We start from the raw sequence: 24,732 nt of genomic DNA, 5'->3' as shown, positions 1-24,732 counted from the left end.
TAAGATCCGACGGTGTAAGTCACTTACACCTGTCGGATCTTAGGGAGATCTATGCGGAACCTGATTCTATGAATCAGCCGCATAGATCCGACCGACGGAACTCAGAGATACGACGGCGTATCAGGAGATACGCCGGCGTATCTCTACCTGAATCTGGCCCACTGTGTTTGGAGGAAGATAAATACGGTCTATGAACCTAGGAACACCTTATGCTTAGGGGCAGTTTCTCTGCTAAAGCTACAGGCCCCGACTTTGCCGCATGACGGGGGCCAGGTATTGTAAAATCTTGGATGAGAACATTCTTCCCTCAGCCAGAAACACTGAAGATGGGTTGTGAATAGGTCTTCCAGCATGGCAATGACCCAAAATATACTGCCATGGCAACAAAGGAGTGGCTTAAGAAGCACAATAAGTGGCCTAGCCAAAAAATGTATGGAGGAAGCTAAAAACTTCAAGTTGCCAAGTGACTGCCAAGAAACCTTAAGAATTTAGGGCCATATTCTCAAACAAGTTACGCCGGTGTATCTACTGATACACCGGCGTAAATCGAATTTCCCACCGGCGTATCATTGTTTTGTATTCACAAAACAAGATACGCCGGATTTAGGCTAGGATCCGACTAGTGTAAGTCACTTACACTGTCAGATCTTAAATGTAATTCGCCGCCAGCCGCTAGGTGGCGTTTACGTTCAGGTCTCATTTGTTTATGCAAATGAGCCTGATACGCCGATTCCCGAACAAAATTGCATCGCTTAACCGTCGCTAACGTCGTTTGTGTAAGCGTAAGTTTTGGTACCACAAATATGCGGGAATAAAACCCCTGGCCGATTTGATCTACTGGAACAGGGATGATAACCCGCTGTTCCGCTAGTTCCCAAACACTCTTCAATAGGTCCCCTCTGCTTTTAATGGGTCCTTGGGGAGATGGGTCAGGATAAAGTTTAGTGGCGGGGGAGACAGAAATTCTAACTTGTACCCTTCCTTTATTAGATTGAGAATATAAGGCCTCTGCGTGATATTTTCCCACTGAGGGAGAAACCATGAGAGCCTTCCATCAACTTTTATGCTGGCGTCATTTGGATTCTTTGTTGGAAGTAGAGGCTCCGAAAAAAAGGATTCCGCCTTTTTCCTTGCCTTTACCGAATCCCCACTTTTTCTTTGGCTCCTTCTTACCCTTGAAAAATTTTTTTGAAGGAGGGGCCTCGAAAAAATGTCTTCCCTTTATCTTTACTGGACTTGGCAGGGAACTTTTTTCCTTTCTCTGTGGAACGAGACAGTACCTGCTCCAAGGCAGAACCAAAGGGCAGAGATCCCTCGAAGGGAATCCCGCAGAGGCGAGACTTGGAAGTGAAATCTCCATTCCATGTCTTTACCCAAAGGGCTCTTCTGGCAGAATTTAAAAGAGCTGCTGACTTGGCGGTAGTTCTGACTGTTTCCACTGCGGCATCTGTTATATCGGCCACTGCTTTCCCCACCACTTCTAGGGAGTCTAGCACTTCTTTGGATTTGCTGTCCTGTGCTACGTGGTCCATTAATCTGCAGACCCAAGCGTCTGCATTTCTAGCGACACATGCAGAGGCCAACACAGGGCCCATAGCAGCTGCATTGGCATCCCATGCTCTGCGCAGCAGAGTCTCGGATTTCTTATCCATTGGATCCCGAATGTTACCGGAATCTTCAAAGGATAGATCCGAGTGTTTGGATACTTGAGCTAAAGAAGCATCCAAACGCGGGACTTTGAAGAATCTGTCTTCTTCCTCTGCTTTGAAGGGGCACCTACGCTTCTAGGTCTTAAGTCTTAACACCCTGCGCTCCGGTTCCTTCCATTCTCTTAAGAGAATATCTTTAAGAGATTGATGTACAGGAAAGGATTTGGTTTGTGCTTTACAAAGTCCCCTGTACAATTTATCTTGTACCGAGATCTGCGTGGGCAGCAGCTGGATGTCCTCAGAAGTATAAATCACTTTGAGGAGATCCTCCATATCCTCCGCAGAAAAGAGGTGGCTGCCAGGTCTAGTATGCCCGAGGCTACTCTGGTCAGAATCTTCCCCCTCTTCCTGAGATGATTGACTCGGGGATTTTAACTCTTCATCCGAGTAGGTCAAAGACGGCCCCCGAGACCCATCTGTAATACTAGTTTGGGTCTCCACCAATGAAGGGGAATCTTCCGTACCTAGGGGGGGGGCTAAATCCCCTTTTGCCACCGTTGCTTTAAAGGATTGTAGAGTAGCGAGCATTTCAGTCTGTAAAGCTCTGCACTCTTTCATGGCCTGCGCTGTCTCCCTACCTGCTAACTTATAAATACATTTAAAACAGAAGGGTTTTGTATGGTCCTGTGGGAGCTTATCACCACAGTTCCCACAGCGCTTAGATTTGCCAGATGACTTGCCCCTACATTTATTGGTAGTCTCCTGGGCAGGGCATTCAGTTTCTGAAAAACAAACCATAAGAAACCCTGTTACCCATGAGATACCCTTGGGGGAGAGTGAATAAAGGGCCACCCCAGAATCACTACCCCCACCAGCCAAGTCACTCACCCCCTGTGGCGACTTGTGTTGCTGGAATCGATCCATCCTCCATCTTGCTCAAAGCAACCCCGCCGTAGGCAAAGGATCACTGCCTGTAGTGTAGGGTGGGGGGAGATGTAGGACTGTGAACCCACGCTCCATTGCTGCTCTGAGGCCTGAAGCACGCTGGTCGCGGCCATTTTGGCGTAGCCCAGGTGTGCGGAAGTGACGTAATCGTGGCGCACCACTCGTTAGGCTTCCAGACATGCGCAGTGGAATCCTGACAACGCTGAAGCCCGCACAGCTCTGAGAAAAGTTTTCTCTGTGCCTAATCCTCACAGAGCCTGTACCAGAGACACTGAGGAAAGACAGCAGTAGACCCCGCGACTCCTCCCCAGCCCGATGGGACATCCGAGCAGCTCCTCCTTACCATCCACCACTAACAAGTAGGAGGAGAGAGTGGGATAGATGGTCCCTGGAGACATGGACACCGTCACCGTGACCAAAATGCCTCCAGCATTTTCAGGAAGATTTGCGGTAGCCCAGCATACCTTGCTTTTCTGAAAATATAGAATGGGGGACCCTCCTTGGAATAAAGCCAGAGCCTTTATCTGTCCACGCAAACCCCACTGTTTTGCTCAGAATATCCAAGGAGGGAAGACCTTGGTCCCAGACCTTAGTCTACTTCAGAAAAAAACAAAAAAAACAAGCAAACTTTCGCTGCCATCCTGTGGGAAACACAATCAATGACAGAGGGAAGGGTGGGGCCTTTTAAACTCTGTTGATTGCGTTTCCTGTCAGGTGGGACCGTCATCTCAGTTGTGCCATCCTGGAAGATGACTGGAGAAAAAAGCATTTTAGCTTGTACGATTGGATAAAATCAGCAGAGCTTCCCCTCATTTTAGATCTACAGCGACTGTACTTCCAGTGCAAAGTGGATTTCCTTTTGTAAAGAAGTCCCATTAACTTACACACACTCAGTTAGGCCCCCAGTGGAGGGATGTTGGGTCTTTCTGGATTTGGACAAGGCTTTTGACTCTGTTAACTGGAAATATGACAGTGTTGGAGGTGTATGGTTTTGGCCCTCAATTTAGAAGGTGGATCGACACACTTTTACCAGATCCCAACTACAGCCATTAAATGGACTTCTATTGGAATCCTTTCCTGTGGGTGGGGGCACTCACCAGGGTTGCCCTGTGTTCTCCTGGTCTCTTTGCATTACTGATTGAACCCTTAGCAGCAGCTTTGAGGGCTTTTGCAGTTCAGGGGATACAAGTGGGCAGTCTGATAAAAAAAAAAAAAAAAAACCCACAGCACTATACGACGATGCAGTCCTTTTCTTACGTGTCTCAGATTCATCTGTCAGCAGCATTAGATATTTTGAATTTGTTTATCCTTTTTTCGGGACTGAAGGTTAACTAGAAAAAATCCCAAATAATCCTGCTCAGGACACCATCTCCTAATTGTAGGGTTCCTGCTAATTGTCCCTTAAAATAGGTGGACAGGATTAAATATTTGGGTCTGCAAAGCTCTAAGTCCTATTTTATTGCACTAAATGTCACAGGCCTGGCAGAATTTACCTTTAACGCTCGTATTTCAGAATTCGTCTGGATACAGAGAGATATATTTAAGAGTATAGAACAGCTGGTTACAACGTTCCTGTGGCAGGATCAAACTTCAGGTATTGCAACTGCCATGAAAACAAAGGGGGGCTAGCGTATTTTTATCATTATTTCCTGGCGGGCCAGTTGGTTTTTGCTCACAGGTGGGTTAGTGTCTCGGACAACGATGCGGCCATTGGTCTGGAGGCAGCCATAGTTGGCTCCTATGAAGCATTATCACATTTATTGTTACGAGGAAGCCGGGCTCTGTACAATGTCACCAACTCCATGCGTGCAACTGGTAGAGCGTGGGCGGTGACCAAGTTAGGGATGATGCAGGGATTTCCCCTCATAAACCGTTATGAAGGAATCCTAACCTGGCCCTTTTTTTGATCACCATGATTCAGACTAAATTCAGTATTAACCACTTAAGCCCCAGACCATTTGGCTAGCCAAGGACCAGGCCACTTTTTGCGATTCAGCACTGTGTTGCTTTAACTGAATTGCAGTTTACCCTCCATTTTCAGGGTAAAAAAAAGTGAGTGTTATACGCCAATAAATACAGTATATTACAGAAACACATTGTATACTATGGTAATCGTGGATTATACGATTTTTTTATAAGCATTTTTAATCCGTTTACACTGGGGATTTCAGAAAGCAACATGGTAAGACCTATCCCAAAAATAAGTCCTACTGTGTCTTTTGTTGCCAAAATATAAGACCCAGGCTTACTTTCGGGGAAACACTGTAGTAATGGTGGCGAGCAGCGATTTTTATCGTGACTGGGGCAGACACATCGGACACCATTTTGGGACCATTGTAATTTTTACAGCGATCAGTGCTATAAAAATGCTCCGATTACTGTAAAAATGGCAGTGAAGGGGTTAAGTGAGTCTTAGGACACGATTCTGAAATCACTGAGTGTGTGGAGGAAGTTACTGCCATCAGTGTACAGCCAATTGTTGGCGTGTCTCCTAGGACTTGTTGATGCTCTTGCTCCAAAAAGAGTGGCTCGTACTTTGTGAACGATATTTTTATGCCAAGAATTAGCAAAACTTTCCTGAAAAAAGACTGCCTCCCGTCTATTCCAGCATGGAAGGCACTTATTAAAGCCATCCTCTTAGGCCCCTTTCAGACTGGGGCGGGAGCTGCGGTGGCGGTATAACGCCGCTAAAAGGAGCGGCGCTATACCGCCGGGATTGCCGTGGAAATCAGCCGCTAGCGGTGCGGTATTAACCCCCGCTAGCGGCCGATAAAGGGTTAATACCGCCCGCAATGCGCCTATATAGAGGCGCATTGCGGGCGGTATTGCCGCGGTTCCCATTGTTTTCAATGTGAAGGAGCGGTATACATGCCGCTCCAAAGATGCTGCTGACAGGAGATTTTTTTGTCTCCCGCCAGCGCATCGCCTCAGTGTGAAAGCCCTTCGGCTTTCACATTGAGGTAGCTGGGCAGGAGTTTTTCAGGCGGGATAGCAGCGCTATTTTTAGCGCTGTACCGCCTGAAAAACTCCTCAATGTGAAAGGGGCCTTATACAAGGCTACATATGCTAGAGGCATACCACAGAAGTTCGATAAAGTGTGGGGTAATTGGATAAATAGTACATCTACGGTGTCAGAGTAACCACTTAATCCGGACCAAAATGCAGCTAAAAGGACCAGGCCCTTTTTTGCAAATCGGGACTGTCACTTTAACAGACAATTGCGCGGTCGTGCGACGTGGCTCCCAAACAAAATTGGCGTCCTTTTTTCCCCACAAATAGAGCTTTCTTTTGGTGGCATTTGATCACCTCTGCGGTTTTTATTTTTTGCCCTATAAGCAAAAATAGAGCGACAATTTTGAAAAAAAAATCAATATTTTTTACTTTTTGCTATAATAAATATCCCCCAAAAATACATAAAAAACTATTTTTTTTCCTCAGTTTAGGCCGATACGTATTCTACCTATTTTAGGTGGAAAAAAAAAAAATATATATAAGCGTTTATCGGTTGTTTGCGCAAAATTTATAGCATTTACAAAATAGGGGATAGTTTTATTGCATCTTTATTAATTTTTTTTTTTTTTAACTACTAATGGCGGCGATCAGTGATTTTTTTTGTGACTGCGACATTATGGCGGACACTTCAGACAATTGCCACATTTTTGGGACCATTGTCATTTAAAATGCATTGTTTACTGTGGAAATTACAGTTGCAGTTTGGGAGTTAACCACAGGGGGCGCTGAAGGGGTTATGTGTCACCTAATGTGTGTTTACAACTGTAGGGGGGGGGTGTGGCTGTAGGTGTGACGTCACTGATTGTGGCTCTCCATAAAAGAGATCACACCGCCACAGTGAAGAACGGGGAAGCCGTGTTTACACATGGCTCTCCCCGTTTTTCAGCTCCGGGGACCGATTGCGGGACTCCGGCAGCAATCGGGTCCCGGAGTTTCGGACCGGGACCCGACTGGGCTTATAGATCAACGTACATATACATTGATGTGCCCAGCCGTGCCATTCTGCCGACGTATATGTGCAGGAGGCGGTCCTTAAGTGGTTAAATGGCTACCTTACAGTGTCTACGAGATGCAATGTATAATATGTCTGGAGATATGGGAAAACTGCCTGTCTCTTTCTACACCGAGTGGGAGTGGGCCTGTACTCAATTCTCTGGGGTCTGCTGGTTTGATGATCTGTTGTTCACACTGTGGGTGAAGCCAGTATTTGCCCCTTTTGTGAAGTTTTACAGAGAGACCAGTGCTGAAGAACTTTATGTGGCCTGGTTTCAGGCTATATTTTTCAGTTTTCTTTGCAATTGCGGTTACAAAACGTAAAAAAAATTAATAAAAAAAAGATTAAAGTCCCTATTTAAATTAAACCCAATATACAGACTAGTAGTTTTTGTTTCCTAGTTCTGTCTGTTAGGAACACATGAACGCCACCAATGGGGCCTTTTATAAGTGGATACACCAAGGAGAATAAGAAACACACAAGACGAGCGATGAAGGTTTTAATCTTTGTACGTTCTTTATTATAGGTTTTCTTGAAGGTCCAAAAGGTATATGAAGCATACTGAAGAGGGATTTGTTCAGATTCACCCATAAACTCAGCTCTCTTCCTCTGTAATGAGAAATAAAGGTTAGATCTTCCCAACTATCTATGAAGTAGTCCACATGTAATTTGTTTTCTTAAAAGCTACAAAAAACATTTAACTGCTTAAAAGTGAACCAGTCACCACAAAAAATAATAAAATGGCTACACTACAAGCGAAGAGAATTTTAGACCAACAACTTTGAAGGCACAACAAATGAATACAATTGGACATAGATTAGTCCATTGTAGAGGGCCAACATAGCCTCAAATTACTTTTTGATAAGCAGAGTTTGTGGAAGTAATTTGAGGCCATGTTAGCCCTCCAACTGTATTCATTTTTTGTGCCTTCAGCAAAGTTGTTAGTCTAAAACTCTTCTTTTGTAGCCCGGTACTTATATGCCACATTACTTGGACTGGCCCGGATGTGAGCCCTCTTGGGCTCCCTTTGGCGAGTTGGATGGAGGTCAGGTTTGTTTCCGTTTCGTTTGTTGACTGATACTTGTTTTTGTATTTATCATTGCCAGAGCCTTTGTATTGGAGACTATGGAATCCCCTGAGGAAGCCAATGTTGACGAAACATGTAGGGACGCAATACGCACCAATAACCATTTGATGTAAATGGGATACCGTGGGCAGTATCTACAAAAAAAACGTTGTACCCGATTGTGTCTCCATGTACAATACTTTTATAAGAATAAAATCTTCTAAAACGAAAAAAACCTTCTATACATGGCACCGTTATAATCCCTAAACAATACCCTTTCTCTAAACCTGTATCATATTGCAGCTTACCAATTAGATGGAATGACTGCATTTGCTTCTTTTTTAGGCTTTTGAAATCACCCGTTATCTATATGTAGCAGATGGTTGCGACAAAAAAGTTACACTGACAGGGGGCGCTTACAATGTTTAGTCTGTATTTATGCAAAACCTTTAATCCAAAAAAATAAACAAAACTGCTCCAACTTCTTATAAAATGTTAACTGGAGTTTGGCATCAATGTCAGTTCTTTGTTAATATCGCTTGAAATTCCACCTAGGATGCAATCCTTCCTTTCTCTTGCCACTGCTAGACGTCTGATTTCTCCCAATTAGTAAGTGCGTCACAGCTGTGGCATTATCAAAAAAGATCCTGAACAGATGACTCGCCTGTCGGGATGTGCAGTGCTGCAGAAACTCACTTGGAGCTCCAAAAATGTTGACTGACAGACCAAATTTCTCCCACGTCTAAGAGCAAGGTGCCCAGGACTAGCCAGACTGATATCTTGGCGAAGATTATTGCAACAGATGCCAACCTATCGAAAAGATTTCCCCAACACCCCTCAGCACTGAATTTGTAAGCCACTAGGCCCAGACAGCACGGACCTCGATGACAGACAACAAATTGTTTAGAGACTGAACCAAAATGTCCCAAGATCACATTATATTCAGCTAGGAGGGTCTGGAGGGATCCACGCAAATGGCAATGCCTTAAACGAGGCTGCCCTCAGTCCAATGAATCTCTTGCAAGACTCTTGGATAGAAGAGTTTGGGAGCAGAGTCTGAAACTGAGCTATGGCTAGAACACCCAGACACTCCAAACAATAAGTCATTGCCAATACTTCTGCAGGTTTTAGATCCAACAAAACCTTCAGGGTTTCAATTGTCTGTGTCACATTGTTGGTCAAGACTTGTGTTGGCTGCTCCCTTACCATGAAATTGTCCAGATATCCCAATAGGAAGGTCCTTGGAATGTAAGAGGGGCTAACCTTGGTGATCAAAAATGTCAGGGCCATAAACTGAAAGTGTTGGTGGGCCCAGAGCAAAGGAATCACTGATGTGCTGGAAAAATAGGGACATGCAAGTGTGCATCCTTGATAGCCACACAGGCAAGAAAGTCTTGGGGGCTCTAAGGGATCCCAGGAGGGGAGCCACATAAAAGGAATACTTGGCTTAGAATATCAGGTAAAACCTTCAGTATTTACAAACCAGCTGTTAAAAGCACACAAAGGTTCAGAAGTCTGGAAGGTGGCCAGGCCATTTTAGCAAGGACTAACCAAGGTGAAACTGCATCTCTTGTAATAAATATATTTTTATATATATATATATATATATATATATATATATATATATATATATATATATATATATATATATATATATATATATATATATATATATATATATATATATACATACACATACACACACACTGTGGCTCCCAATGGTTCTAATAAAATAAAGGGCCCCTATTGTTCAGTCGATAAGGGCCTATAAACGAGTCCTCAGAGAAAGGGCCATACCAGAGGTTGTCTGCGGACCTAGAACCGTGGCTACACAATAGTCTGGAAAGTGCCACAATGGAGAGCCCAATGCCAAAAATACCCCATTACAGGCAGGCCTAGGTAATGTCCATTCCAACAGGGTCTGGGTAAAACCTCCAAAACTATTGCCAAGGATATACCAATCCAAATAGCTGCAAAAAGATTAGCCCAAGCAGCTTGTGAAATTATAAAAAAAATAACCTTAAAAAAAAAAAACACACACACACACAAACTGGGATTGGGATGGGTTATACTAGGCTGGTCACTGTTTGTCTGCCAGTGTCCAAATCCCCCTGTAGGCAGCAGTAGAACCAAAAAAAAGTCTATGAATCTTGTGACCCGGAACAAGAAAAAAAAAGTATGCAGCGCAGCTTAGACTTTCAGGTCTACTCACAAGACTCCTGGTTTTAATAAATCTGTTAAATGTTCATACTTCACAGTACTCACCTTCTACTTCCTCCTCCTCTTCCTCATCTTCATCATCGTCATCATCTGAACTGAAAGTACCATCAGGCAGGCTGTATACTCTAATAACTTGCTGTAAAAGGAGAGAGGGGAAAACAAAAATAAAGCCCACCACTCTTTTAATGAAACCACACGCAATAACATAGTTAGACCAGAAACCACACTAAATCATATATTTAAAAATCGGCTCCAACGTGTTAGAAACAGGATTAGCAAACCATGGAGCATAGCAAAAATACAGCAGGCCCTGTGCTAGAATCTATACTTGCCTTGTTGGGGTCCTTCAGGATGAGATATTTGCCTTCATCAAGCTTCATGCAAACGTCCACCACACACCGTAAGATACCCCAGGCATTCTCCATGCTTAAGTTAATCTGGTTGGCAAACTCATTGGGCTTGAACTGCTGAGTACCGAGAACAACATGACGAGAGGAATCCTTGACATGATAACGAGACACATATCTAGGGGGGAAAACAAAACTGGTGTTTACCTGACTGTTTCAGGGAACCTTAAAAAAAAAAAAAAAAAGTTTGCAGCAGCTAGCAACCAGATCCGAGATAGTTGTTACTCCACGTTGGCTATAAAAATGAACCAAGCACTTGTACCTTACAAATTTTATAGAAAAATCAATATAAATGCATATACATACCCCAGTTTAAGGTATTCTGATCCTGCCAGCAGAGCACAGCAAGTCCACCTTGCAAGCTTGTAGCTATTATTCTTCAGCTCGGTGGCGATCACAGCTCCTCTTTGAGAGTCCAGCTTCTGCCTCCAGTCTACACCATTACAATGCTAAAGATGGATTGGGGGGGGGAATAACAAAATAATAATAATAAAACCACAACACTGATGGCCATAAATCATGCATTTTTCACAGCTGGCACAGACAAATAATAAAAAAAAATAAGTTTAAAAATGTGGCTTTGTTTACCCGAGAGTCCCACTCATTCAAGGTCTTTACGTTCACAAATGACACTTCCCCGTTTGCGCCTGTCATCACTCCATCGTGTTCACACCGCACCACCAGATCAATATCATCTCCAAGTTTCCAGCGTCGATATCTGTTTACATAAACAAATTCAATTAATGAGCCAGTTTCCTGAAGAAGAAGCAATGCATTTAGGCTGGGTTCACACTGGAGAATGCATCAGCTCACAGCAGGAGTCCAGTGCGTCTCCATCCACCATTTCATGTCCGATTTCAGCACAAATCGGATCAAGAAACACACAGGGCTCCTGTGCAATTTGTTCCGGACCCACTGCTGAAATGTGTGAACCGTCTCCATAGAGAGCCAGTCACAATCTTTTGCTATGCGAATTGGATGTGGTGAAACTCGCATCCAATTTGCAATCGTGTGAACCAAGCCTAAAAAAGCTGGTTTTAGCCAGACTGACAAAACCAAACAGAGCCAGCTATGATCTGCCAGAGACTGAAACATGCTGCCTCTCTAAGTTTTCAGATGAGCAGAATTAGAAACTAATATCCCCTCCCATTGGTGGTAAAAGCTATCCAGCTCCTAGTTAGCCACTAGGTTATCCCAGTATAACCACTTGAAGTCCAGTGATGTACCGGTATGTGACTGGTTGGCAAGTGGTTAACTACCATATCAAAAGCCTTCTAGTAGTGAGGTGGAACCGCGGAATACCCAACTCAAATAATTTTCTGAAAGTTAAATGTACAGCGGGTATAGAAAAGAATCGCAGCCTGAAATAAAGATGGACCATTTTTGTTTTATCCAGCTGAATTTACTAGTGCAACTTATAACATCCAAGTGAAAGATATACCACAATGTCAAGGAAAAAGAAAAACCCACCCCATTTAAAAACAGAAACACCGAGTTGGAAAAGGGATCATCCCTTTATTCCAGTATTTTGTTGGACAACATTTTTGATTTAATTACAGCCTTAAGCCCAGGTTCACACAGAAGCCTCGTACACACGTACGGGATTCCCGGCGGTAAAAAGTCCTCCGGGAATCCAGAGAACCCCCTACACACGACTGGGGTTCCATGAGAGCTTTGGTCGGGAATACCGGCCCATTGTATGCTCCATCGCAGGGTAAAAAAAATAAAGAGCTGGTTCTTTTTTTTTTCCGGCAGTTTTCCTGTCTGGAAAACGGCGATGGAGCGTGTGGAGCACACACGGACGGTTTTCCCGGCCAAAAGCTCTCATGGGAGTTTTCCCGACGGGAAAACCGGTCGTGTGTTTGAGGCTTGACAGTGGTAATGAAATTTGAGCTGAAATCGCACAATTCATTCCCGCATGTCAGTCCCGACTTCGGGGCCGTTTTCAGAGACATCTGTGCGGGTTGCCAAAAAAAAAAAAAAGTCGCCAAAATTAGTACAGAAACTACTTTTAAGAATTGGTGCAGCGTTGCACCAATTCACACAATGCCATTGCCATTAATAGTCGCCGATTTGGCATGCGATTTGACATGTCAAATCGCTGCAATGTGAACCAGAGCCGAGTCTGTTGGGATATGTCTTGACTTGCGTTGCACAGCTAGACTTTGCAATTTGCCCACTCTTTGCATAACTGCTCAAGTACAGTTACATTTAATGGTGACCGATTGTGGACTGCAGTCTTAAAGTCAAACCACGTCTGAAAATCTGTGGAATAAGTCTGGGCTTTGACTAGGCCATACAAGGACATTCACCCTTTTCTCCATAAACCACTGTGTGGCCATTTTTGCTGTGAGTTTTGGGCCAGTCATGTTGGAAGGTAAACCCTCCCATTGACAACTTTCTAGCAGAGGGCAGCAGATTTTAGTCAAGAATTTGATGCTCCATCCATTTTTCTTCTATACATAAGTGCTCCAGTCTCTGTTGCAGAAAAATGCCCCATAACAGGATATTACCACCTTTGTGCTTTTACTGTAGTCATGATGTTATTTGGATAGTGCGCTGTATTGGATTTCTGCGAGACATATCATTTGGTGTTGAGGTCAAATAATCCAATTTTAGTCTCATCTAACCACAACACTTTTTTCCATGTGGCCTCAGAATCTTCATGGTGTATTTAAGGTGGTCAGAGGAGACCAAAATTTACTTTATTGAAGTTTTTTTTTTTTTTAATTACTGCTCTGCAGCCCCTCGCATCATTGCCAGCTTTGCATTGTATCCTGACGCAATGCAAGGAGGCGTCCAGCGCCACTAAAAAAATAAAGGGTAGCCAATCTTTTGTTGCCATTGCTACCAAAGTCCCTTATGCAGTGATCAGCGGTGGTGGAGGCGGCTGGAGCATACAAGGGCAGCATCAGAGTTCTGTTTACAGAGGCTAAGGGACAGCACCGCCACAGCATGTACTAATGATTTTTAAGAGTACTATGATGGGGCAGTAGTGGCAATGTTGATGGGGTAAGTGGGACTGGCGGGCAAACTGGCAGGCGAGCAAAGCAGGGATCGAGAGAGCGATGGGGTGTGTGGGTGGAGTTTGCTAACCCCCCTCCCCAAAAAGTTTGCAACAGCTGCCACTGCACATAATTGTCGCTCAGTGGATAGTTTCTCAATTTTACCATGATCTCTATACTCTAGAGCAGTGGTCCCCAACCTTTTTGGCACCGGGGACCGGCATTGTGGATGAAAATTGTGCCAAGGCCCGCATCATGATGCGGACCGACGATGCGGTTTTTCGCGGCCAATTTGTCAGGAAATGGCTGGTGTTGGCACTTCAATCACCACAATCACCACAACACCATGGTTAATATGGTGTCAGGATGATTGAAGCGCATTACTTTTATTACAATTATAATTGTAATATAAAATGAAATAGTTAAACTCATAATGCAGATTGCCACATGCCACCAGATGCAGATTGCCACATGCCACAGTCATGCCTCCAGATGCAGATTGCCACAGTCGCATGCCACCAGATACAGAGCACTGACACCGGCACCCAGATACAGAGCACTGACACCGGCACCCAGATACAGAGCACTGACACCGGCACCCAGATACAGAGCACTGACACCGGCACCCAGATACAGAGCACTATCTGGGTGGTGTCAGTGTTCTATCGTGGTGCTGGTGCCAGTAAAGGAGGTAGCCAATCAGCAGGCAGTGCCAACATAGGATGCAGAGCGCCCCCGGCCCACCACAACCGAGCATCAGCACAGGACTGGGTTGGGACCTCCCGACCCCTGCAGTGGTGCCCTGCATAGGTGGGGGTAAGTGCAGGGTGGAGGGGTCAGGGGCTGTCAAGCACAGGTTGACACACTGGCACAGAACTGTGCTGCCCTGAGTGTGGCACTGAGGATCAGGAGGAAGGGAGTAGGGGGATGGAGCGGAGGTGGCTATAAAGACCAATGGCTGAGGGATGCTGGAGGAGCAGGGGTGGGGGCTGACTCTCTCCGATGATGGTAGCTGGCTGCAGAAGGGGGTTGTGGCATGACACCTTCTTTCCTGCCTCACATCGGCTTCATACAGCCCTGGTTAGGCATCCTCCCACGCGGGGCCCTCAGCTTAACAGGTGCCGTACGCCTCCTCCGGGTGAGCGGGGATTGCTCAGCGCAGCACTCCAGTGGCACATTGGGGGGGGGGGGGGGCGCGATCTGCGTCTCCAGAGTAGCAGGAACCATTGACTTTTTGCTGCTTGGAATGTGTCTCCTCCGGACAACATAGTGCTGGCCCCGCCTCCTCCCCAGGACACCTACAGAGCCACGGCTCCGTCCTCTCTCTCCAGTCTCCACTGCCTGGCTGTAGAGCTCAGGCTGCTGCAGTGTGTGGGCGGAAGTGCCGTGATCCGGGCGGGCGTTGAGATATCATCTCTCTGCTTGCCCGCCGTCGCACCTCACACAGTGCAGCCTTGGCGGCCCGGCTGCAAATAGGCTACGGCCCAGCAGTGGGCCGCGGACAGGGGGTTGGGGAATCCTGCTCTAGAGAACACTATGCGTAAAAATAGCAGTATATAAGCAGTTTTTGAAATACTCCCACCATCCTATCTAGCACCAAAACCCATGCCCCATTTTTCACCAATAATAACTTCAGAAAGCCGTCTTCAATACATCTAGACGCATAAATGAATTTTGTTGCTGCCATGCTTTTTTTTTACTGAAAAATGTATACCAAAAAAAAAAGGAGCCAGCGAGTATATATATTCAGGCAATTACTCATGCCTGTGTACATTATGTACGCTACAGACACTGATTTACTTTAAAAAGAGGGAAGGTCTGGACAGCCGCACTACAATAAAAATGCCTTTATTGTGCAAAATAAAGTACAAACCACAGCAGGGTACAGGATAAAAAAAGCCGACGTGTTCACTCTTTCAACAGTGCTTAGTCAAAGCTTCAAAAAGAAACATTTTGCAGGTTTGACTTACATTTTTAAACTCTGGGATAACATAGCTGGAGTTCTGGGTGTTTAGGCGTTTTGGGCAGAGTCATGAATGAGATTCAAACCTGCCTGAATACTTTTACTTCTTGCCTGAAATTGCCAACACCCAAGGAAAAGCAGTCTGTTAATCATTTGCATCTCTCGCTATGAGTTCAGAAGTAAATAACCATGTATAATAAGCATATATTCCATTTAAGCATATGAAGTTTTTTAACTAGCGCATACATGGATTTTCCTAGTAGAGAGGAGGGAAGGAAGGAAGGAGAAGTCACTAACCTGTAACCTACAGATGCCACCTCATTTTTATCCACATCATCCTCCATAAAGGGGTTGGAATTGGGAAATTTGTACTTTTCCTTGCCCTGTGGGATAAATCGAATATACAGTCAGAATGTTGGTCTTTCACAACAAGCCATTAAAACAGCCATTCGAGCGCACCACTTCACTCACCATCTGCAAACACTGCTGGGAGAAGTTGTGGTTGATATATGTGGCTTCCATGGCCAAATTCCTAGGACAGTTCAGGGAATTCACTTCATCTTGAGGAGGTTCATTGGCTGTTTCACTGACTGTCAGAAGATCTATACAGGAACATTAAACAGTTATGACAGGGCAGGCTTGGGAGTTTCAGGAATGGGAAGAGCAAAAACGTCCCCTTTTGGGTGAAGTTCCGCTTTAAATACTAAAAGGTATAATTTTCCTAGGATTCATGGATACAGAATTAGCATTTGAATCAGTCTTCATTTCAGTCCTCAAAAGCATCCCAGAGAAGCACTCACATTGGGAGGGGGATTCATTTTAATTGGGTCAGTGTAGTTACCCATTATACAGAATTTATATAGTGTCAACAGTTTACACAGTGCTTAACAAAAGGCAGACGGTACAATTACAATACAGTAGGAATCAGAAGGCCCTACCTGTTAGAGCTTACAATCTATGGCCTCATTCACATGAGGTGGATCCGCTGAGCGGGGAGGGGGCCTGTCAGAGCACTGCCGATTCATTTGGAGAAAGCGGACAGCAAGTCCATTTTCATCACATCTTACCCAATCAGATATATGGCGAATGTATCACCATACGTCTGATTTTAGCGGATCGGATGCCAGAAGGGTGTCAGCATGACACATCTGTGACATCCGTCTCTCCATAGGAGTCAATGGATGTCTTGCTTGGATCTGCCTGAAAAGTGGACAGGCAGAGCCAAGTGGGCTTGCTGTGTGAAATGGGCCTAAGATACAACAGCTAATAACTGTCGGGGATGGGCTGATGGAGAAAATAAATGTAAAGCATGTTTTAAACATCCAACAATGCTGCAGGAACTTTCCTCCTCTTACATTGATAAAACAATCAATCACTTGGCACCTTTCAATGAATGCAAGGCATCCTCTGATGAAACAGTAGATCAGGACATCATTCACCCCCTCCTCTCCACAACCCCTTCTACTGGCAACTCATAACATTCTATGATCAGGAAACCCCCCCTCAACAAAGTTACATATCATTCATCTACAAACTCCACAGCTCAAAATCTCCCGCAATGCTACATTGGGAACAGCTTCTCAACTATTTCCCCTCAACAATGGTACCAGTCCCTACAAAGGCCACTAAAGGTCTCCCGATGTATACTCCACTGGGAATGCGCTCAGAAAAACAGTTACACAATTGATACCCAACTCCCTCTAAACTTGCACAAATTTACATGTGTGTACCCGATGCAAACTTTGGACACCAAGACTTCTCTACACATCTGGTAGTATTGTCCAAGCCTTAAAGTCTATCCTTGACAAAATTTCTTTCCTCATCACTTCAACCTCTGTTCCCCTGAGATGGTCATTTTGGGTCTGGATTTTGATCTCTGGCCTAGCTATACCCATACAATCGTATCCCATATCCTTACAGCCACTCGCCTAGAAATAGCTAGAAAGATGGAAATCTTCTCTACACCAACAGAAGTGCTATCCATTCTGAACAACCAGTGTCTGATGGAATTTATGTACTCCAAAGCCCAACTTCCTGCGGCCGCTCCCCGCAGAGACAGAAAGGCGGCCTGCCGATGTAAACAAGCAGATCGCCGTGCCGTCAGGCATGGACACTGATCTAGTGTACCTGTTCAACAAGGAACACGGATCAGAGTGTCCATGCAGTGAGCCCATTCGCTTCACATTTGTAGTTCTCCTTAAATACACAGTTAAATGTGCAAATTTTATCACTATCCCGGAGTTCTTCTTTGCAGCTACAAAATCGACTGCTCCTCGTCTCCCTTATGCTCCGGTGGACTAAGGTCCCAACGTCATCAAGACCAATGCAGGCCCCATAGGTCTGCATTAGATGGGGGAAATGGACAGTCCAATGCCAAAGCATGACAGAGGATCAGGTAAGAAAAAAAGTGTTTACTGTTCCCTTGGACTAAACCAGCAGTTAACCCCTGCAGGGGAGAATGTTCAAGTTTCCTGCAGTCCAGCTTCAAAATAATTGCAATAATAGCTTGATAGAAGTTAACTGGGAAATAAAAGTGCTAAATGCTTACCAAAGTCCGAGTTGTCTCTTTTGTCAAAGAATATCTTGGATCCTACTCTCTGAACCACAATGTCCCAAGAATTGACAGATCGAGTGCAGCACATAAGGGTTGCCAGAATAGCATCTGTTGCAAAGACATTGCCTTGTGTTTTAGCCAGCTGTGGACAAACAAGAATGTCATCAGATTACAAGTCATCTATTAGAGAATAGGTTTTTTGTACTCACCGTAAAATCCATTTCTCTGAGTTCATGGACGGACACCGCAGCAATTGACCTTAGGGTTATTATCCCCCCTTTTAGGAGATTGACTAGGCAGAAAACAGCATGTTAAGTGTTAAAACACTCCACACAGTACCTCCCAGGGGGCGGATCCCCCGGGTACATCCCTCTCTGCATCATGCAGCCTCAGTAAACAAGCAGTACAAAACAAAAGGAGGGGTGGGTGCTGTGTCCGTCCATGAACTCAGAGAAATGGATTTTACAAAAATCCTATTTTCTCTTCCGTTCATGGACGGACACAGCAGCAATTGACCTTAGGGACGTCCCCAAGCAGTGTCAAAAATTGAGGAGTGGGAAAACACAGCAAACTAAACTTCACCCCCAAACAAACCAGAGCTCCTCAACGGAGGAACTTCAACCTTAAACAGCCGCCTGTAACACCTTGCGGCCGAAGGAGGCATCTGAAGATGCACTAACATCCACCTTGTAAAACTTTGAGAAGGTGTGGACTGACGACCAGGTCGCTGCCTTACACTCCTGTAAAACAGACGCTTGATGGTGGAAAGCCCAAGAGGCACCAATTGCACTGGTCGCTTGCGCCGTAACAGGGAAGGGAGGCGCCCGCCCCTTAAGGGCATAGGCCTGAAGCACAACATGCCTGATCCACCTAGAAATGGTGGCCGACGAGACCGCCAAACCCTTCTTCGGACCAGTCACTGACACGAACAGTGAATCCGACCTCCGAAACAGAGCCGTAGCAGACAGGCACACCCGTAGAGCTCGAACCACGTCCAAGGAATGCAACACAGACTCTTTTGGGTTCGCCGGCCAAGGACACAAGGATGGAAGAACAATGTCCTCATTAATGTGAAAGGCCAAAACAACCTTAGGAAGGAATGACGGCTGCGACGCAGCACCACCTTATCCCTGTGGATGACCAAGTAAGAGGCCTTGCAAGACAAGGCCGCTAATTCAGACACCCGTCTGAAACGATGTAACTGCCACCAGAAAAACCACCTTCTGGGAAAGAGTCAATAAAGGGATTTTCCTCAAACTGAGGCTTTGGAAGTACCGAGTGAACTAAATTCAAGTCCCACGGAGGCAGTGGAAGCCGCACAGGAGGGTCCACATGTCGAACCCCCTGCACAAATGTACGCACCAGAGAGTGCGCCGCCAAGGGTCGCTGAAAGAAAACAGCCAAAGCCGAAATCTGCCCCTTAAATCTGGAGTTCCACCCATAAACATAACATTACATCAGTAGTTTTAAAAAATGTCAGTCCTTGAAAGCATCTAAAAAAAAAAAATGTTTTTCTTCAAAGTGTTGTTGCTAGGCAGAATAGTTCATCTTCCCTCTTCCTGCACCTAGGTACTTAAGCTTCCTAACCTACACCGCACAGACTCCTGGGAATGTAGTGGGTGTAACTTTCCAGGAGTCTGTGCACTCCCCAGTCTCGAAGAATCATGTGACTTGGACAGTACAGGTGCTGAAACCTGATCTGAAACCTAGTACACTGCTTGTGCAGCACTGAGCATGTGCGAGATCTGCAAGGCTGAAATCCAGGAAGTCATACAGTCTGGCTTCATGATGCCCACACTTAAGATGGCCCCAGTCAATTTCTATTTTATAAAGTGTCTAAATGCTGTAACAACCTAACAAAACGGACCTGAGTTTACAGACTAACTTTACTAGAATACATTAGGCTTGTGTATTACAGGGGTATTTAGATTTAAAAAGTGAAATTGTGGCCGGAACTCCGCTTTAAGGCGAGAGCCTGCTCCACTCCACGCTGTAAGAACAGCAGAATCCGGGACATCATGTATGTACGGGGGAGCCAATTAATCTCACACAGAGATGTAAGCCTTCCACGTACGATCCGACAGGCCTCGATCCTTCAGCACCTGGCTCAATAGCCACGCCGTTAAAGCCAACGACTGTAAAGCAGGATGAAAGATAGGGCCCTGCGACAGAAGATCCTCTCGCAGGGGCAGGCGCCAAGAAGCGTCTGCCACCAGACCTGCGTACCAGGGACTGCAAGGCCAATCCGGAGCAATCAGGATTGTTGGTATCCCCTCGGCTTCCACTCTTCGCAACAGACGAGGAAGAAGCTTCAGAGGAGGGAAGGCGTAGATTAGGCGATAGTGACCCCACCGACGCGTCTGCCCACGAACCGTGACACCTTCCGATTGAGACAGGACGCCAGAAGTTCCATGTCTGGAGTGCCCCATTTCAGACACAGACTCTGAAACACATCCGGGTGTAGTGACCATTCTCCTTGGTCTAGCGTTTGGCGACTTAGGTAGTCCGTCTGCCAGTTCTGTACCCCCGGAATGTACACGGCCGACAGACCCGGAACGTACTTTTTCGGCCCACCGGAGGATGTGCACGACTTCCGCCGCTGCAGCCGAGCTCCGTGTGCCCCCTTGATGATTGACATACGCCACAGCTGTGGAGTTGTCCAACTGGATCCTGACCGGGCGGCCCTGCAGTCTCAGAGACCACTTGGAGAGGCACAGCCTGATCACCCGGAGTTCCAGGACACTGATTGGCAGGCGGGACTCTTACCGAGTCCAGCGCCCCTGGGCTGACTGGACACAGACACCCCCCCATCCGGAGACACTGGCATCCGTCGTGACCACCGTCCAATGGCACGACAGAAACGATTTCCCGGCCCTAAGTACCGGAGATGTCAGCCACCACACTAGGGGGGACCTGACCAGGCGACTCACCCGGACCTGGTAATCCAGAGACTAAGGGAGCTTGTCTCAACGCGACTGTGGAATTGAGCATATGGAACCGCCTCGAAGGAGGCCACCATCAGACCCAGAACTCGCATGTAAAAGCGAAGAGACGACCACTTCTGGGTTGCCAACCGCTGCACCCCCGATTGCAGTGTCTGTAGTTTCTCCGTTGGAAAACTCTTGCCTCCGAGGAATCCAGGACCAACCCCAGGTATTCCAGACGCTGAGACGGTACCAATACTGACTTCTGGACATTCAGCAGCCAACCAAATTCCCGGAGGGTCTGGCAGGCGATAGACACATCCACCTCCAACTCTGAGCTTGAAGAAGCTCTCAGGAGAAGGTCGTCCAGGTATCCTACAATAGCGATCCCACGCTGCCTCAGCAGGGCCAGAATTGGATCGAGCACCTTGGTGAAAACCTGTGGTGCCGAAGCCAGGCCGAAAAGGGAGGGCCACAAATTGAAAGTGGTCCTCTCCGAACGCAAAGCGCAGAAATCTCTGGTGCTTTGCGCATATGGGAATATGCAAGTACGCGTCCTTGATATCCAAGGACGCCAGGAAATCCCCTTGGAGTGCCGCTACTACAGAGCGAAACGACTCCATCCTGAACTTTTGCACTTTAACAAAACAGTTGAGGGCCTTGAGATCCAAGATTGGACGGACCCCTTCCTTCTTGGGGACTACAAACAGATTGGAGTAAAACTCCTGAAACCGTTCCAGTAAAGGAACCGGATCGATCACCCCCCTGACCAGCAGATCCTGAAGAGCCCCAAACAGGGCCTCTCGACGTTCGAGGAAGCTGGAGGTTGGAAGGAAAAAAATCTGTTTGGCGGACAAGAGAGAAACTATCGTGCACCCAGAGGAAACTACTTCGCAAAATCCCGGGGTTGGGAACAAGAGACCTCCACCGAGCCGCAAAGTCGGCCCCCCTACCCGAGGGACGGGCGGGGCAGACCTTCATGCTGAAGCAGGCTTTTCTGCAGGCTTGTGGAACCAGGGGCGCTTCAGCGCCCTGGGAACGTTTAACTGCCGCACCGGGCGGACGAAAAAAACGATTGGGGGCGGTAAAGGAGGGCCCTTGCCTACAGCGAGGCTCCTTACCCTTATCAGATGTTGGGAGCAGAGTGCTCTTACCTCCCGTGGCATCTTTTATGATGTCATCCAGAGACGCCCCAAAAAGCAGTTCACCCTTGAAGGGCAAGTCCACCAAGGCCTTCTTTGAAGACTGGTCCGCAGACCAACACTTCAGCCAGACAAGGCGGTACAACACTACCGCGTAGGTCGAAGCCCTGGAGAACAAGGGAAGCGTATCCAGGGCCGACTCACAGACACATTTTAGGCCCTGCACCAACTGGTCGGCCAGCGCCACACAGTCCTCAGGGGCACCATGTGCCTTCAACTCCTGAAGCAACAACTTTGCCTGTTCGGTAAGTGTCTGACACTAAAGCCCCGGGCCAAGACAGGTCTCACCGCCGACCCCACTACTGTGAACATGGAGCGGGCCACAGCCTCCGCTCTATCTGCGGGGTCCTTGAAGGCGGGAGCCCCTTCCACAGGCAACGTGGTCGCCTTGCTCAGCCTGGACACAGGGGGGTCCACCGACAGAGGAGAGGTCCACTTTTTTAGGAAGTCCTCCTCAAACGGATAACGGACCGCAATGCATTTCGGAACAGAAAAAAACACTCTGTGGCCGATCCGATTTCTTGTACAAATTATTTTCCAGATAAGGAACACAAGGAAACACTTTTGCGGCTTGCGGAACCCAAAAGGGACCGACATCTCCGATGTCTCCGCCGAATCCTTAATTTTCTGAGTACCGATCATCAAAGGCGCCCGGCGCCGGCAAAATGGCGGCCGTGAATAGTGCAGAAACACAGTAAAACACCCAGGATCCCCGGGCAGGCTCCCCCCCGCACACACGGCATCAATAAAAACCACACAGCACCCCCAACAGCCCCCAGCCACAGGACGGAGCCCCCAGGCGGACCCCCCACCTCACGGCCAACCACCCAGAATGCAGGGAAGGAGGGAGAGGAAGGGAAAGAGGAAAGTAGGGCGGACCCCCGATCGACATCCCCAGGAATGCACCAGCCGCACCACCATGCAAAAGCAAGGGGACTACTACTTACCTATCCTGCGACCACCGGCTGGAGGCATCCCGGACAGAATCAACGTCCGTGCAGTTAAGGCATGGGTGTCGGCCCAGCACATTGTGACACGGACATAGAGCCCAGTCATATGTGTGCCCTGGAGCGTATAGCTCACCGGCCACCCCTGGAGCAACAGGGCATGTCGTGGACGGCCCAGCGTGTAGCTAAAAGCCGGAACACGCTCGAAGGCCGAGCATGGGGGTGACTACAAGAATCGAGGATCCAGCCTGTCACCCAGTCGGCAGTTGATTGAAGATCTCAGGATCCAAAAATGCAGGGGGGAAAAAAGGAAAGCAAGGGAAAAAAAAAAAAAAATTAAAAAAAATCTCCAGAGCACATGGGCCCAGAGGAGCCATGTAATCTCCTTTTGCTAGGCAGAAAAAAACAGGCTGCATGATGCAGAGTGAGGGATGTACCCAGGGGATCCGCCCCCTGTGAGGTACTGTGTGGAGTGTTTTAACACTTAACATGCTGTTTTCTTCCTAGTCAATCTCCTAAAAGGGAGGATAATAACCCTAAGGTCAATTGCTGCTGTGTCTGTCCATGAACGGAAGAGAAATTATTATGTACGTGTGTGTGTGTGTGTGTGTGAGATTGTATGTATATATATATATATATATATATATATATATATATATATATATATACACATACATACATATATATATATATATACATATACATATACATATACATATATATATATATATATATATATATATACACACACACACACACACACACACACATTAAAAAAAAAAAAAAAAAGAGAGGGAGTCGCGCTAATAATGATCCTTAATGTGACAAGTGAAATACACAAAAAATAGACCACTGACTAGTGTGGTCAACAATTATATAAAGTGAATAGTACAGTTGTGGGAGACCACAATGAAAGAAAAAAGTCCAACGGTGTCAAGTATTGACAATTAGTATCCCCAGTGAGGAGTTGATCCACAAACAGTCCAGAATAGTGATGATATAGAACAGGGATATGCAATTAGCGGACCTCCAGCTGTTGCAAAACTACAAGTTCCATCATACCTCTGGGTGTCATGCTTGTGGCTGTCAGTCTTGCTATGCCTCATGGGACTTGTAGTTCTGCAACAGCTGGAGGTCCGCTAATTGCATATCCCTGATATAGAACCTCCACCACATGAACACACTGACTACGGGCTGAACAATCTGGAAGCCGGCCGGCCGGCTTATTTAACGCTCCTTGACTTCATTATTGATGTAAGTGTAAATCTGTTTGTTTTAATAAAAGTATCTTACGTTTTTACGCTATGCGAGTTCCCTCTTTTTCTGCATATACCTTTATCGAGGCTCAGCTTGAGGATTACACCAGCTTTCACAGTTTGGCTTGATGGCATCACCGTAAGGATCCCATTGGTTTTATGCTTATTTGATCTCTTCTAATGTAGAGATCATCTCGCTTTGGTAAGAGTCAGTGTGTTCATGTGGTGGAGGTTCTATATCATCACTATTCTGGACTGTTTGTGGATCAACTCCTCACTGGGGATACCAATTGTCAATACATGACACCGTTGGACTTTTTTCTCTCTTTCATTGTGGTCTCCCACAACTGTACTATTCACTTTATATAATTGTTGACCACACTAGTCAGTGGTCTATTTTTTGTGTATTTCACTTGCCACATTAAGGATCATTATTAGCGCGACTCCTTCTCTTTTTTGTTTGCCGTTTACGTTCTATAACATTTTTGAGTCGCAGCTTTCACTTTATTATGCTTTAGAGTATGCACAGTATTTTTTCCATTGATTATATATATATATATATATATATATATAATCAGTAAATCAGAT

General features: G+C 46.2%; 1 protein-coding gene across 2 annotated transcripts in view; it reads right to left on the bottom strand.

Annotated features, from left to right (window-relative positions):
- Nucleotides 1–7,091: 7,091 nt before the first annotated feature.
- EIF3D (eukaryotic translation initiation factor 3 subunit D) overlaps nt 7,092–24,732 on the bottom strand; it is a 37,478-nt gene continuing 19,837 nt past the window's right edge. For both annotated transcript variants that reach the window (XM_040359446.1, XM_040359447.1), the window contains exons 10-17: nt 17,810–17,957; nt 15,733–15,863; nt 15,559–15,644; nt 10,882–11,011; nt 10,600–10,742; nt 10,219–10,411; nt 9,932–10,022; nt 7,092–7,209 (exon numbers count right to left, since the gene is read on the bottom strand). In XM_040359446.1, the coding sequence (XP_040215380.1) occupies nt 7,196–7,209; nt 9,932–10,022; nt 10,219–10,411; nt 10,600–10,742; nt 10,882–11,011; nt 15,559–15,644; nt 15,733–15,863; nt 17,810–17,957 (936 nt within the window). In that variant the 3' untranslated portion in view covers nt 7,092–7,195. The remainder of the gene's footprint in view (nt 7,210–9,931; nt 10,023–10,218; nt 10,412–10,599; nt 10,743–10,881; nt 11,012–15,558; nt 15,645–15,732; nt 15,864–17,809; nt 17,958–24,732) is intronic.

Source organism: Rana temporaria, chromosome 7, assembly GCF_905171775.1.
Source record: "Rana temporaria chromosome 7, aRanTem1.1, whole genome shotgun sequence".
Classification (NCBI taxonomy): Eukaryota; Metazoa; Chordata; class Amphibia; order Anura; family Ranidae; genus Rana; species Rana temporaria.
The sequence above is the reverse complement of the archived record's forward strand: the minus strand, read 5'-3'. Positions and strand labels throughout refer to the sequence as shown.